The sequence below is a fragment of the Dendrobates tinctorius genome, unplaced genomic scaffold (assembly GCF_039654945.1).
Source record: "Dendrobates tinctorius isolate UK_male_01 unplaced genomic scaffold, ASM3965494v1 ptg000092l, whole genome shotgun sequence".
Taxonomy (NCBI): domain Eukaryota; kingdom Metazoa; phylum Chordata; class Amphibia; order Anura; family Dendrobatidae; genus Dendrobates; species Dendrobates tinctorius.
Genome location: NW_027361760.1, coordinates 8,072,646 through 8,087,604, shown reverse-complemented (window position 1 = coordinate 8,087,604; position 14,959 = coordinate 8,072,646). Strand labels below are relative to the sequence as shown.

General features: G+C 40.0%; 1 protein-coding gene across 1 annotated transcript in view; it reads right to left on the bottom strand.

Annotated features, from left to right (window-relative positions):
- Positions 1-6,636: 6,636 nt before the first annotated feature.
- Positions 6,637-14,959, bottom strand: part of LOC141098497 (uncharacterized) — a 295,534-nt gene continuing 287,211 nt past the window's right edge. Inside the window, exon 15 of the mRNA XM_073586333.1 lies at positions 6,637-8,305. Coding sequence (XP_073442434.1) covers positions 8,019-8,305 — 287 coding nt within the window. The 3' untranslated portion in view covers positions 6,637-8,018. The remainder of the gene's footprint in view (positions 8,306-14,959) is intronic.

The window sequence follows — 14,959 nt, the reverse complement described above, 5'->3', positions numbered from 1 at the left end:
TGTGTCCGACAGAGGAGTCCAGTTTGTTTCCAGATTCTGGAAAGCCTTTTGTTCCAATCTGGGAATACAGTTATCCTTCTCCTCCGCGTTTCATCCCCAGACCAATGGACAGACAGAGAACAAACCAGACCTTGGAATCTTATTTGAGATGCTTTATATCTGCTGATCAGGATGATTGGGTATCATTTTTGCCCTTGGCCGAATTCGCATTGAACAATAGAGCTAGTTCTGCCACTTTGATGTCACCCTTTTTTTGTAATTTTGGGTTTCATCCTCGATTCTCTTCAGGGCAAGTGGAATCTTCGTCCTGCCCAGGTGTGGACACTGTGGTTAAGAGAATGCAGCAGATATGGGACCAAGTGGTGGATAAGTTGTCACTCTCTCAGGAAAAGGCCCAGCGATTTTCCAACCGGCATAGGACCATTGGTCCCCGGTTTAAAGTGGGTGATATGGTTTGGTTGTCATCTAAGAATATTCCTATGAAGGTTGCATCTCCTAAATTTAAGCCAAGATTTATTGGTTCTTATCAGATTTTGGAAATTCTTAATCCTGTTTCGATTGGCTCTTCCAGTTATGTTCAAGATCCGTAACGTATTTCACAAATCTCTGTTGAAGAGGTTTGTTGAGCCAGTGGTTCCTAAGGGAGCACCTCCTGACCCTGTGTTGGTTGAAGGCAATGTGGAATATGAGGTAGAGAAAATATTGGATTCTCGTTTGGTTAGACGGAGACTCTAGTATTTGGTCAAATGGAAGGATTATGGTCAGGAGGATAATTCTTGGGTCTCTGCCTCCGATATTCATGCCAATAGATTGGTTCGTGCTTTTCACCTGGCCCATCCTGATCGGCCTGGTGGCGTGGATGAGGGTTCGGTGACCCCTCCTCAAGGGGGAGTACTGTTGTGAGGTAATTTTCTGGTTCGCCAGTTGTGAGTTCTCCTTCCGGACTCCCTCTGGTGGTAACAGGAGGTAGTGAGGCTGATTTGATCGGTGGAGATCAGACACCTGAGAATGAGGATGACGATTGGACCTCAGGAGGGTCAGATTGGATTTAAGACAGCCGACGCCCTATTCAGTTGCTGGTGATTCCTTCTGCTTGTCAGGTCTTGGTTCTCAGCTCTGTTCCAGTTAGCTCAAGCTAAGTTCTCTGCTAATGTTCACACTTGATTTTGTTGTTCTATTCAGTTTTTTGTGTGGTCAGCCAGCCCCAGCTTGGGCTGTGCTGAATTTCCACTCTTATTTATCTGTATTTGCCAATTGGCCTCTTTTTGCTCTGTCTCAGAATATTTTAGAGTGCTGATATAGTGGGAGAAGTCTAGTGACTTCAGGGTTAATTTTGCTATCAGAAGTGTTGGACATTATTTTGTAGGGTTTTGGGCAGATTGCAGACAGTGTCTTTCCTTTCCTATCCTCTCTAGTTAGTTAGTTTGGGCCCCATCGTTTGCTCAGCCTATTTTCCTACCTGTGTTTGTGTTTTCATCTTGTTTGAACGTCAATACATGTGTGGGGGCTGTCTATTCCTTTGGGGTCTGCTCTGGGGCAGTTAGTTTTCCCTTTTCTTGCTTTAGGCTTATTTAGTCCTCCGGCCGTGATGAGGCATCTAGGCTCATCGTAGGCATGCTCCACGGCTGCTGCTAGCTGTATGGTAGTATCAGGGATCTGCAATCTGCATAGCTACCAACCTTTCTGGTTTTTCTGGGCTTAGCATGTTTAGGTTTTTTCCTCCTCGGTGACCCATTCATAACATATCACGTTATATACTTTTTCTGCTCCAGCACCATCTTCCAGAGTCCCATCAGCCAGTGTGATGTATTGGCAACGCAAATCTGCAAAGGATGTCAGACATTGGGGTATACAAATCTACCAGATTTAAATAATTTAGCTCTGGACATTCGCCTTAATTACCCCTCAGGATCTGTGGTTCCTGGTTGGATTTCAAACTCTCATTCATGATTCCATCTAACGCTATGTGCAAACGTTGCGGATCTGCAGCGTTTTTCCGCACGGATTTGCATCAAAGCCACAGTGTAGTGCACAGGCAATGTTAGTCTATGGTAAATAAAGAATTGCTGTGCACATGCTGCGGAAAAATCTCTCTCTCTTGAGGCATAAGGGAGAAAAATTCACATATCCAATACCATCTAACAAATCCGCGTACCAAAAACGCATTACAATCCGCATCAATTCCACAGGAAATCCACAAGTGTTTTCTGCCAAGAGATGAGGATTTTGTGCAGAAAATTCCGCAGACTAATCTGCAACGTGTGCATGTACCCTAATCATGCGTGAAAATCCAATTGGTTAAACAGTAAGCTCTCGTTAAGATGTCCGTTTTTTTCCTGCAGCGCTAACGTGTACCCATTTATACTCAGAGTGTGTCTATATCAGTTTTTTCTGTGAACTGTTCGCAAAAAAAAAAAAAAAAATCACAGCATCATGTCAGTTTTTGATTAAAGTTACTGATTAAAATCACCCACTCAAGTCCATGTGTCCTTGCAAATCATCAACAGTACGCTGACTTCTGAAATCCATGACATCTGAACATAATTACTATTGTAATAGGTAGAAGTTTACAATTTAATTTTTTTTAGCATATGAGAATTTATAGTAAAGATGGACACATTGCCCAAACACGGAGGAAAGTCGCTCTTTATTCATGAGAAAGACTGATGGATGGTTCTCCCAGGTATGCCCATCTTACAGTGCAGAAGGTGCGTACATGTGCCTGCCTGCTTGTAGTACCTGTATTGTGGAAATTGCACACGTGCACATATTGAGCAAGCATATTGAAGTGTTCAGATATGCATGTGATGATATAACCATAATGACAGCACTATATGGATGTTTTTTATGCAGCCTAGCAAAGATATATGCAGTCACAGATAGTGAAAATATTTGAGAGCCATATGGCCATTTTTTTTTTTTTTTTTTTTTAAGTTAATGGCATTGAAAGAATTCCCTCTGCAGGATCTTCAGCTCATGGCGAAACTGTAAAACAGACACAAAGTATCTCTTACACTGTAGGCAATATCTTGTATTACACAGAACATTCATTGACATCAATGGGCACTAATTTACATTTAAATATACCCCTTGTTGATGCTGTCAGTTACCCCTCAGATTTACCAACAGACTTCAACTGATAATTTCCTGCTAGGACCCTTAGCAATCTGCAGATTATGAAGTAACCCTTTCCAACAGACATGCATAAGCCGCCCAATATCTGCAGTGCGATTCCACCACAACCTCGCGCTGCGCTTCATGCAAGTTTTCAGCATAATTTTGTGCCACCCATTTATGGGCAATCTGTTTGTCTGAAGAAGTTAACAAAACCTCAAAAAAAGGAAAGGGGAATAGGGAAGGAAATAAACACATAGGTAGTATGAAGTTATATCGAATGTATAAAAATGTATGAAATAAAAGGTAAAGTCCCCTACTAAACATACAAAGAAGAAAAAAACGAAGATACAAGTCCAAAATGTGAATAAAATATATAACTATTAGTCAAATACATTAAAAGTCACAAAGGTCTCAAAAGACAAAGTACACATGTAAAGTGAATGATTAGAATAATATAAAATGGTATGTGTATAAAGTAAATTTCTATTTCTGCCAACACATGTGTACCTTGGATATAGTGAGGGGTATATCAGCAAAATTGATCAGACAAAAAAGAGAAAAAAAGATTGAAACCCAAATGAGTGAAAAAAAACCACTTTAATTTGAAACAATGATAAAAGATGACAAAGGTGAAAAGAAATGTTCAGGGGAACAAAAGGGGACACAATGCACTGGGGACAATATCTTTGTAACAAAGGGCTAATAGCAGCAAAAATGTGGTAATTAAAATTTAAGAAGCACATACAAAAAGATGGTGAATGCTATGAAAAATGTAATGAATATAAAAAAAATAAGAAAAAAAATGGACCCACATGAAAAAACAGATACGATATGTGGCAAGGAAGGCAATGTTAGGGTTAATAAATAATAAAGTACAAGTGCCTGTACTGTCATCTTTTAATACACATAATCTGTGCCTGCTAACTATGCTTGCCCTCTCCTCCATCTTTCAACAGGTACTACACCATGCAATATAGTGGCAGTATATTTATACTTCACTTTATGGGCAGGCATAGTTAGCTGGCACAGATTATGTGGTCACAAGTGTATTAGAAGGTGTACTGTCGTACATGCACTTGCACTTTATTTATTAACCCTCACATTGCCTTCCTTGCCACATATCGTATGTTTTTTCACCTTTTGTTCCCCTGAGCATTTGTTTTCACCTTTATCTCATCTTTTATCACTGTATCTAATAGTTAACTAAATACATTAAAAGGTATAGGGTGGGGAAAATAACAGACATATGCACTTTTTCTAGCCATTCAGGTTACTTACAGACACACATTTTCTGCACGTATTGATAGGTCTCAGTGGTTGATACATTCAATGTGTTTTTCCAGTACATGGATTCAGGTTATAGCACTTTGTAAAATTTACCATTCCATTCCATATCAATGTTAATCTCCCATGGTAATTATTTTTATGCTATAAGTTCACAACTCATGAGTGTCACACTGAATTGCATCCATTGCACTACCAGTTAATTTCCCCATTCTATACCTTGTAATGTACTGTATTTGATTAATAAAGTTATATATGTTATTCACATTTTTGACTTGTATCTTCGTTTTTTTTCCTTCTCTCTTTGTTGCCTCAAGGTCTATAATAAACTGAAGCGGCATTTTACCATAGATTGAAATTAAAATTACTTTTTCATATTATACTTGAGTGCAGAGCTCTTCCTATATTTTACAACAGAAGACATGATCCCATGGAACAATTCTGTTAGTCATTGGAGAGAGAAAGGTCAGAATGGAAAGAGGACAAAATTCTTTGTTGTTGGTCCTGATCAACGCAAAAAATTATGATTACAGACTTTATGGCTGTATTTACAAATCTTTATTCACATATGGAGTCTGTGTAAAAGGATGTAAATGGATTGTCATTTCTTTGATTTAAAAAAAATTGGATTAAAACATAAGTGGGAAGACAAAACATCTAATTTTGCAAGTACAGCTGGGGGTTGTTCCAAACATCTTGGGGGGACAAACCACAGATCTTCTCTGGATGAAGGCTTGCATAAATCATTCTGCCTCTATGTAATCTGAGACGCATTGTTGAAATTAGGGCTCTGTGGCGATCTCATCAATTCCAGGATTATTTTTTCTTCTTTACACTTAAAATTAATGTAATTAAGAATTTATCTTGCGTCTGAGGGTATTTGTCCTAATGCAGAATGCAGAAGGAGCCTCCCTAATGGTATTAAATGGTGGATACATATCTGCCTATATTTGTGAGCATACAGACCACCAAAAAATAATGACTAGGGATGAGCGAATAGCTTCGGACAAGTCCTTATCCGAATAGCTATAGTGCTTACCGAATGGCTGAATCGGGAACCCGGAGCGCTCCCAATAATTAGCTGTTCGGCGCCGCAACTGCATGTGGTGCGGCTGTGCCACAGTTACAACACATGCATGGAGAGCCCAACAAACAGGCTATCCATACATGTGTTGTGAAAGTCACAGCAGCGACACATGCAGCTGCCGTGCCAAACAGCTGATTATCGAGAGCGCTCCCGGTATCCTGGTTCCTGAGGCAGCTATTCGGTATGCGCTATAGCTATTCGGATAAGGACTTATCCAAAGCTATTCGCTGATACCTAATAACGGAATTAACAACCATAGACGCAGTGGCCACCCAAGGAATGATGAAGGACCAAGTAATACCCATACACTGTTTAGAGAAGTCTTCAGAAATGGTCCTTCTGGTAGAATTGTGGCCAAAAAGCCATAAACTTTAAACATTGAGAGGCAACGGTGAAGTATGGTGGAGGTTTGCTGCCAGTTTAGAATTCATTAAAGAAAAGAAAGTTGGCGATTTAGCCAAGTTAATTGGTGTCCTTAATACTGAGAAATACAAGCATATACTTTATCATGCAGAAGTGCCCAGGGAGGAATCTGACTCGCTCCAAATCTGTTCTGTAGCAGGACAATGACCCAAACATACAGCCAATGTAATTAAGTAATGTCTTCAGCATAAAGAACATGTCTTGGAAGCGATGATATGGACCCTACAAAGCCCTGATCTCAAAATCAAGTCTGTATGAGTGCGAAAGAAGAGAAAGGAGGATTTGCGCAGACCTACATCTACGGAAGGTGTGATTCGTTCTCAACACATATTTGGAACAACCTCTCTGCCAAGGTCCTTCAAATATCTGTTTGAAAGGGTATCATTAAGAAATGATGCTTTAAGGCAAACACAAAGATCGTGCTGAGCTTTGTCAAGTCTTTTACCTCACCTCATTGCTAGATTTACATTTACACTAATCAGTACAGCTGAGTAATTTCCTACATGCTGCTACTTCTTTCCTCTGTACTAAATAAGGAATAAAGAATAAACAATCATCCCAGAGATCACTGCAGCTAGTCTCTTCCAACAAGCTCAGAAAGGATTACGAATTGAGAGAGTGTCTGTAAAGAGGAAAACTGACAAGAGCGCAGAATACAATTATTATAATGGCCAGATATATGGTGTTATTCCTCATACTGACACAGGACAACTTATTCTGAGAAGTGACTTGAAAGTACTGTTTGATTTTTAATCTTATAGTGTTAATCCCATTCACAAAAATCACTTATTAAACATTGTATAACAAAACTCAATATATGAAATTACACAAATTAATCAAATTGCAGGGTCCACAAGAAAACTTGCTCTAAGTGCCCAAAATCCTACTACAGTTTTCACTTAGGTAGCCAGAGGATTGGCCTGGTGTAGTCCTTAACAATTTGAGCATGCACAGTTTGCTCGCTTTCGATTTGCAATGCAAGGATGCAGTTCCAGCACACAGTGGTCATGCATGTTGAATTTTTTTGCCCTGCTTTCACAGCAGAGCAGAATGGGCATGGGTAGTGTAGTTCATCTCAGTACTGGGTCACAAGACAACCTCTGCTACCAATGACCATTTCAGACTGACCAAATAAAAAGAATTACTGATTCTGTAAGTGTAAGGAAAAGTGGAAGAAGGAAGCAGTGTAACCCAAAATGGATATTACAGTAGGCAGGCTTGTTAAAGTTTTGAAAAGGTTAGGTGAGAGTTGGAGAAAAAAAAATAAACTTGTTAGTAAAATCTCCTTTAACAGTGTAGATTAAAATAAAAAAAAGCTACAGAAAAAAATAATATTCAATTAGTTGACGTTGAGAAGTTATACAGAATGGGATTGATAAGCAGAACTGCTCAATCTGCATGTAAGCCAGGAAAATTCTGCTCAACCTAAAGTAAAAAATGGCTTTATCTTTCACAGGTATTCATTTCCTACATCAGCAAGGGCTGAGCTCATACAGTGCAGTTATTGCAGCCCATGGACTCAAGTATGCAAAAATGGCTGACGTGACAAAATGGCAGTAGCCGTAAGAAAAAAAAAAACTAAACAAAATAATTAGACTAACCAAATCAGGTACAGAATTAATCTACAAGCATAACAGAAAACAAATGCATAACTATATACCATCTAGGTATCTTGGCAACATTGTCAAAAATTCATCATTGATAAAGTTGATACACTGACCACCAAGAAGCACTCTGACCTTATGAAAAATATCTACTACAGTGGAAAGCGTCAAGGAAAAAAAATATATAGTACAGTACATAGGCAGATTGTGCAAGCAACCAGTTATGTATAATCAGAATTCATGTGCAATTTAAAAGGTCAATTGCAAATCCATACAAAAAATACAATTAAATAAAAAGAGCATACTGTACATAGCTAGTTCCTGCACGTCACCAACTCAATACTTCAAAGAGTAAATCCTCCAAAATATCTGGTACTGGTAGGTATGTCTTCCTGAGATTATGAAAATCAGCTGATAGGACCACAAGGTACTGGTGACACAGCAGTGGACATATCGAATGGTCCAAGACAGATTTATCCTTACCTATATTCATAGGTGTAAAATCAGGGGGCGAGAGGATTGGTACAAAAAATAGATGGTCTTGACATAAAGCCAGGAACAGATAAGTCAGCCATATTAAAGGTTTCCAAAGAATGGTCTTGCTTCCTGACATCAGGCAATAAAGGCATTTCAGGAGGGCAGAGATCAAGATTGATATTTTCACTATTGATTGAAGGAAACTCTTTGGGATCCTCCTGGTTGGAAGAAGTATGGGAATGTAGACTACAAGCAAACTGGTCTCCATCACAGGAGCAGTCAGTGTTCTTGGAAGAATTCTGCTTAGAGCTGACTGTATATATGGAGACAAAGAAAAGAAGTCATTGTGACAGCTGATAATACAGCAAGACACACCACCATACTATCTAAAGAGAAAACACATTCTACAGAAAAATAGTCCTGGGTGCACCAGGCATTAGGGAAATGAAAAGATGTTATTACTCTGTAGTCCCAGGCTCTCCTATCTCCAACAATAAGCAGGGCTGCAGTTTAAGAAAATACATCATCCAGCAGATGGCAGCATCAGAGTCACGTTGTACTTGGTCATCTCACGGAGGACAAGAGGATGAGACTGCAGGCCAGAAAAGGCACGTATACTATATAGTTGGAGCGTAGAAATGGGCAATACACTGCAATGTTCAGTGCACATTCTATTTTGGGGCTGCACTCTATAAGTAGTGTCAGGCACTAATTGGGAACTTTGTGGTATATCACTGTATATGGGCCTGCTTTCAGGGCTGGCATTATGGGGGGGGGCTGGGCAATTGCCCAGGGCTTCCACACCCATGGGGACACAAAACCTCTACAGCAGGAGCTACATAAATAATAGCATTAGGCTATGCGCACATGCTGTGGATTCATCCGCGGATTTGTATCTGCGGATTCGCAGGTAAAATGACCTGCGGTTTTACCTGCGGATTGGCCAGCGGTTTCACACCTGGATAATGGAATAGATGGCAAACCGAAGCGGAATCCGCAGAAAGAATTGACATGTCATTTCTTTCTGCGGATTCAAAACCGCAGCTATTCCGCAGTTGAAAATCCGCAGCATGTGCACTGCGGATTGTAAATCCCATAGACTTACATTGTACTGTACACTGTCTGCAGAACTGCTGCAGATCCGCAGAGGCCAAATACGCAGCGGATCCGCAGCAGAATCCGCAGCGTGTGCACATAGCCTTAACCCTTTCGCGCCTGAGCCTGTTTTTGCCTTCGTGACCAGGCCAATTTTTTCAATTCTGACCAGTGTCACTTTATGAGGCCATAACTCTAGAACGCTTCAACGGATCCTGCTGATTCTGACATTGTTTTCTCATGACATATTGTACTTCAGGATAGTGGTAAAATTTCTTAGATATGAACTGCGCTTATATGTTAAAAAAATCAAAATTTGGCAAAAATTTTGAAAATTTTGCAATTTTCAAACTTTTAATTTTTATGCCCTTAAATCAGAGAGTGATATTGCACAAAATAGTTAATAAATAACATTTCCCACATGTCTACTTTACATCTGCACAATTTTGGAAACATAATTTTTTTTTTTTTAGGAAGTTATAAGGGTTAAAAGTTGACCAGCGATTTCTCATTTTTACAACAAAATTTACACCACCGTTTTTTTTAGGGACCACCTCACATTTGAAGTGAGTTTGGGAGGTCAATATGACAGAAAATACCCAAAAGTGACACCATTCTAAAAACTGCACCTCTCAATGTACTCAAAACCACATTCAAGAAGTTTATTAACCCTTCAGGTGTTTCACATGAATGAATAAAACGGAAAAAAGTGGTTTGGTACCGTGTTAGCCAGTAGAAAAAAAATATATATATAAAGTGCTGTCAGTGAGAGAAACAAAATAGGAATCTTGTCGGTATGATACCTTTTAATGGCTAACAAATAATAGTGAATGTTGTTACAAAGCAAGCTTTCGGGACTGCTTATGTCCCTTCATCAGGCTGATATGACAAAATATTTGAAGAAACCTTATTTATATACAGTTTAAAGCACAACATTTCAATAAACAAACAATGAGCTTGAAGAGAGAATCCTTAATTAGGTAAGATCAGATAGGTAGTGTGAAAAGTTCTGAAGATCAAAGGGCTACTTGGAGTAGATAGCTCAGATATGGTAATGGGTCATAAAACCTTGAGTCCTGTGTGAATAGAATCAAAGATAGTAATGAATTTATGCTCCCACACTCTCCGATGTGTCTGCGATTTAAAATTGCCTTTTAAAATGACAACTTTCATATTGCCTATGTTGTGTCCTGGACCACAGAAATGTTTAGCCACAGGTAAATGGTTTTTTTTGTCTGTAATTGTATGACGATGAGACCTCATCCTTGCTCTCAGTCTCTGTCCTGTTTCTCCAACATACAGGCCACCCACAGGACATATATTGCATAGAATTAAATACACCACATTGGAAGAGGAACATGTGAATGTCCCTGGGATCTTATAGTCCTGCTGTGTGTTGGGAATTTGGATTTTGTCTTTGGTCTCTATATGAATGCAGGTTTTGCATCTTCTCCCATTGCAAGGATATGTTCCTCTTGGTGAATCAGAGGGCATTGAACTTCGGATAATGATGTTTCTTAGATTGGGAGGTTGCCTGTAACATAGCAAGGGGGGGTCTTTGAATAGTGTTTTTAACCGGTCATCCTTGTGTAGGATATGGTGAAGTTTCTTAGCCATTTTTCTGAGTATTTCAAGCTGTGGGTTGTAGGTCACTACCAGAGGTACACGATGATTTTCCTCTTTTTTTCCTGTATTGAAGTACTTGACTTCTAGGGATCCTTGTGGCCCTAACGATCTGATCATCAATGGAGGTGGGATGGTAACCTTGATTTAAAAATGACATTTTAAGCTGGGTTAGGTGTTCATCCCTGTCCTTGGGACTGGAACAGATACGGTTATATCTGAGGGCCTGGCTGTAGACAATGGATTTCTTAATGTGTTTAGGATGGAAGCTGTCCCATTTGAGGTATGTGGGACGGTCAATTGGTTTCCGATATACTGATGTTTGGAATGAACCATTTTGGATATTTATGGTGGTGTCTAGGAAGTTGATTTTTGTTTTTGAATGGTCTAATGTCAAGTTTATGGTTGGATGAAATTTGTTGAATTTGTCATGGAAATTTAGAAGTTCTTGTTCAGGCTCAGTCCAGATTATTAATATGTCATCAATGTAACGGAAATAGGCAAAGGGTTTGATGGAGCAGGATGCTAAAAAGTCATTTTCCAGTTTAGCCATGAAGAGATTAGCATACTGGGGTGCCATTTTACTTCCCATAGCGGTGCCGGTGCGTTGTAGGTAGAGCTCCTCACCGAAAGAGAAAAAGTTGTGTGTGAGGATGAATCTGGTAAGTGCTATTACAGACTTGGAGGGGATCCCATTGGCCTCAAGAAACATTTGGCAGGCCGCTAGTCCATATTCGTGTGGGATGTTGGAATATAAGGATTCGACGTCCATGGTGGCTAAGATGGTGCTGTCGGGGAGGGGACCTATCGTGGATAGCTTATTAAGCAGGTCTGTAGTGTCCTGTATATAGCTGGCTGTCTTCCTTACCAGCGGCTTGAGGATGTTTTCAATCCACCCTGAGAATTTTTCAGTTAGTGTTCCCACCCCTGAGATGATTGGCCTCCCTGGGTTGCCTGGCTTATGAATCTTGGGAAGCATATAGAAAGTTCCCATCCTTGGATTCTCGGGTATTAAGTCCAGAAGGTTTATGGGGTCTGTACATAGACCTTTGATGACTCTTTTCAACTCCCTCAGATATTTTGGAGTTGGGTCATCATCCAGTTTGGTGTAGTACTGTATATCCATCAGTTGTCTGTGAGCCTCTTTGATGTAGTCAGTTGTATTAAGGAGAACTATGGCACCACCTTTATCCGCAGGCTTAATTGTGATCTCCCTGTTGTTCTTAAGGCCGTGAATCGCCATTTTCTCCTGCAAACTTATATTAGATGTTTCCTTTGCTTTTTTATCCAATATCGTGGACTGCATCAAATGTCTAAATGAGTCAATATATTGGTCCAAAATGGTGTTGCGGCCAGAGGGAGGTGTCCAGTCAGAGTTTTTCTTACTCTCTAGTTTGACTAGAGGTCTCACATTCTGTCCTGCAAAACCTCTAGACAAAACAGAACTTTGTAGTGACATGGAACAATACTTCAGGAGACTTAGACTGAAGGAGTTCTTCTCTGTCAAAGAGGACTTGGGGCTTCTGGGCAGCCAAACTCAAGTCAAACTAGAGAATAAGAAAAACTCTGACTGGACACCTCCCTCTGGCCGCAACACCATTTTGGACCAATATATTAACTCATTTAGACATTCGATGCAGTCCACGATATTGGATAAAAAAAGCAAAGGAAATATCTAATATAAGTTTGCAGGAGAAAATGGCGATTCACGGCCTTAAGAACAACAGGGAGATCACAATTAAGCCTGCGGATAAAGGTGGTGCCATAGTTCTCCTTAATACAACTGACTACATCAAAGAGGCTCACAGACAACTGATGGATATACAGTACTACACCAAACTGGATGATGACCCAACTCCAAAATATCTGAGGGAGTTGAAAAGAGTCATCAAAGGTCTATGTACAGACCCCATAAACCTTCTGGACTTAATACCCGAGAATCCAAGGATGGGAACTTTCTATATGCTTCCCAAGATTCATAAGCCAGGCAACCCAGGGAGGCCAATCATCTCAGGGGTGGGAACACTAACTGAAAAATTCTCAGGGTGGATTGAAAACATCCTCAAGCCGCTGGTAAGGAAGACAGACAGCTATATACAGGACACTACAGACCTGCTTAATAAGCTATCCACGATAGGTCCCCTCCCCGACAGCACCATCTTAGCCACCATGGACGTCGAATCCTTATATTCCAACATCCCACACGAAGATGGACTAGCGGCCTGCCAAATGTTTCTTGAGGCCAATGGGATCCCCTCCAAGTCTGTAATAGCACTTACCAGATTCATCCTCACACACAACTTTTTCTCTTTCGGTGAGGAGCTCTACCTACAACGCACCGGCACCGCTATGGGAAGTAAAATGGCACCCCAGTATGCTAATCTCTTCATGGCTAAACTGGAAAATGACTTTTTAGCATCCTGCTCCATCAAACCCTTTGCCTATTTCCGTTACATTGATGACATATTAATAATCTGGACTGAGCCTGAACAAGAACTTCTAAATTTCCATGACAAATTCAACAAATTTCATCCAACCATAAACTTGACATTAGACCATTCAAAAACAAAAATCAACTTCCTAGACACCACCATAAATATCCAAAATGGTTCATTCCAAACATCAGTATATCGGAAACCAATTGACCGTCCCACATACCTCAAATGGGACAGCTTCCATCCTAAACACATTAAGAAATCCATTGTCTACAGCCAGGCCCTCAGATATAACCGTATCTGTTCCAGTCCCAAGGACAGGGATGAACACCTAACCCAGCTTAAAATGTCATTTTTAAATCAAGGTTACCATCCCACCTCCATTGATGATCAGATCGTTAGGGCCACAAGGATCCCTAGAAGTCAAGTACTTCAATACAGAAAAAAAGAGGAAAATCATCGTGTACCTCTGGTAGTGACCTACAACCCACAGCTTGAAATACTCAGAAAAATGGCTAAGAAACTTCACCATATCCTACACAAGGATGACCGGTTAAAAACACTATTCAAAGACCCCCCCTTGCTATGTTACAGGCAACCTCCCAATCTAAGAAACATCATTATCCGAAGTTCAATGCCCTCTGATTCACCAAGAGGAACATATCCTTGCAATGGGAGAAGATGCAAAACCTGCATTCATATAGAGACCAAAGACAAAATCCAAATTCCCAACACACAGCAGGACTATAAGATCCCAGGGACATTCACATGTTCCTCTTCCAATGTGGTGTATTTAATTCTATGCAATATATGTCCTGTGGGTGGCCTGTATGTTGGAGAAACAGGACAGAGACTGAGAGCAAGGATGAGGTCTCATCGTCATACAATTACAGACAAAAAAAACCATTTACCTGTGGCTAAACATTTCTGTGGTCCAGGACACAACATAGGCAATATGAAAGTTGTCATTTTAAAAGGCAATTTTAAATCGCAGACACATCGGAGAGTGTGGGAGCATAAATTCATTACTATCTTTGATTCTATTCACACAGGACTCAAGGTTTTATGACCCATTACCATATCTGAGCTATCTATTCCAAGTAGCCCTTTGATCTTCAGAACTTTTCACACTACCTATCTGATCTTACCTAATTAAGGATTCTCTCTTCAATCTCATTGTTTGTTTATTGAAATGTTGTGCTTTAAACTGTATATAAATAAGGTTTCTTCAAATATTTTGTCATATCAGCCTGATGAAGGGACATAAGCAGTCCCGAAAGCTTGCTTGCTATTATTTGTTAGCCATTAAAAGGTATCATACCGACAAGATTCCTATTTTGTTTCTCTCACTGACAGCACTTTATATACATGAATGAATGGAATGTGGAAGGAAAAAATAAACATTTAACTTTTTTTCACAAACATTTTACTTCAGAACCATTTTTTTTATTTTCACAAGTGTAAAAACAGAAAATGAACCACAAAATTTTTTGTGCAATTTCTCCCAAATACGCCGATACCCCGTATGTGGGGCTAAACCACTGTTTGAGCACACGGCAGAGCTCAGAAAGGAAGGAGTGCCGTTTGACTTTTTCAATGCAGAATTGGCTGGAATTGAGATAGGACGCCATGTCGCATTTGGAGAGCCCCTAATGTGCCTAAACAGTGGAAACCCCCACAAGTGACCCCATTTTGGAAACTAGACCCCTTAAAGAACTTATCTAGATGTGTCGTGAGCACTTTGAACCCCCAAGTGCTTCACAGAAGTTTATAACGTAGAGCCATGAAAATAAAAAATCATTTTTGTTCCACAA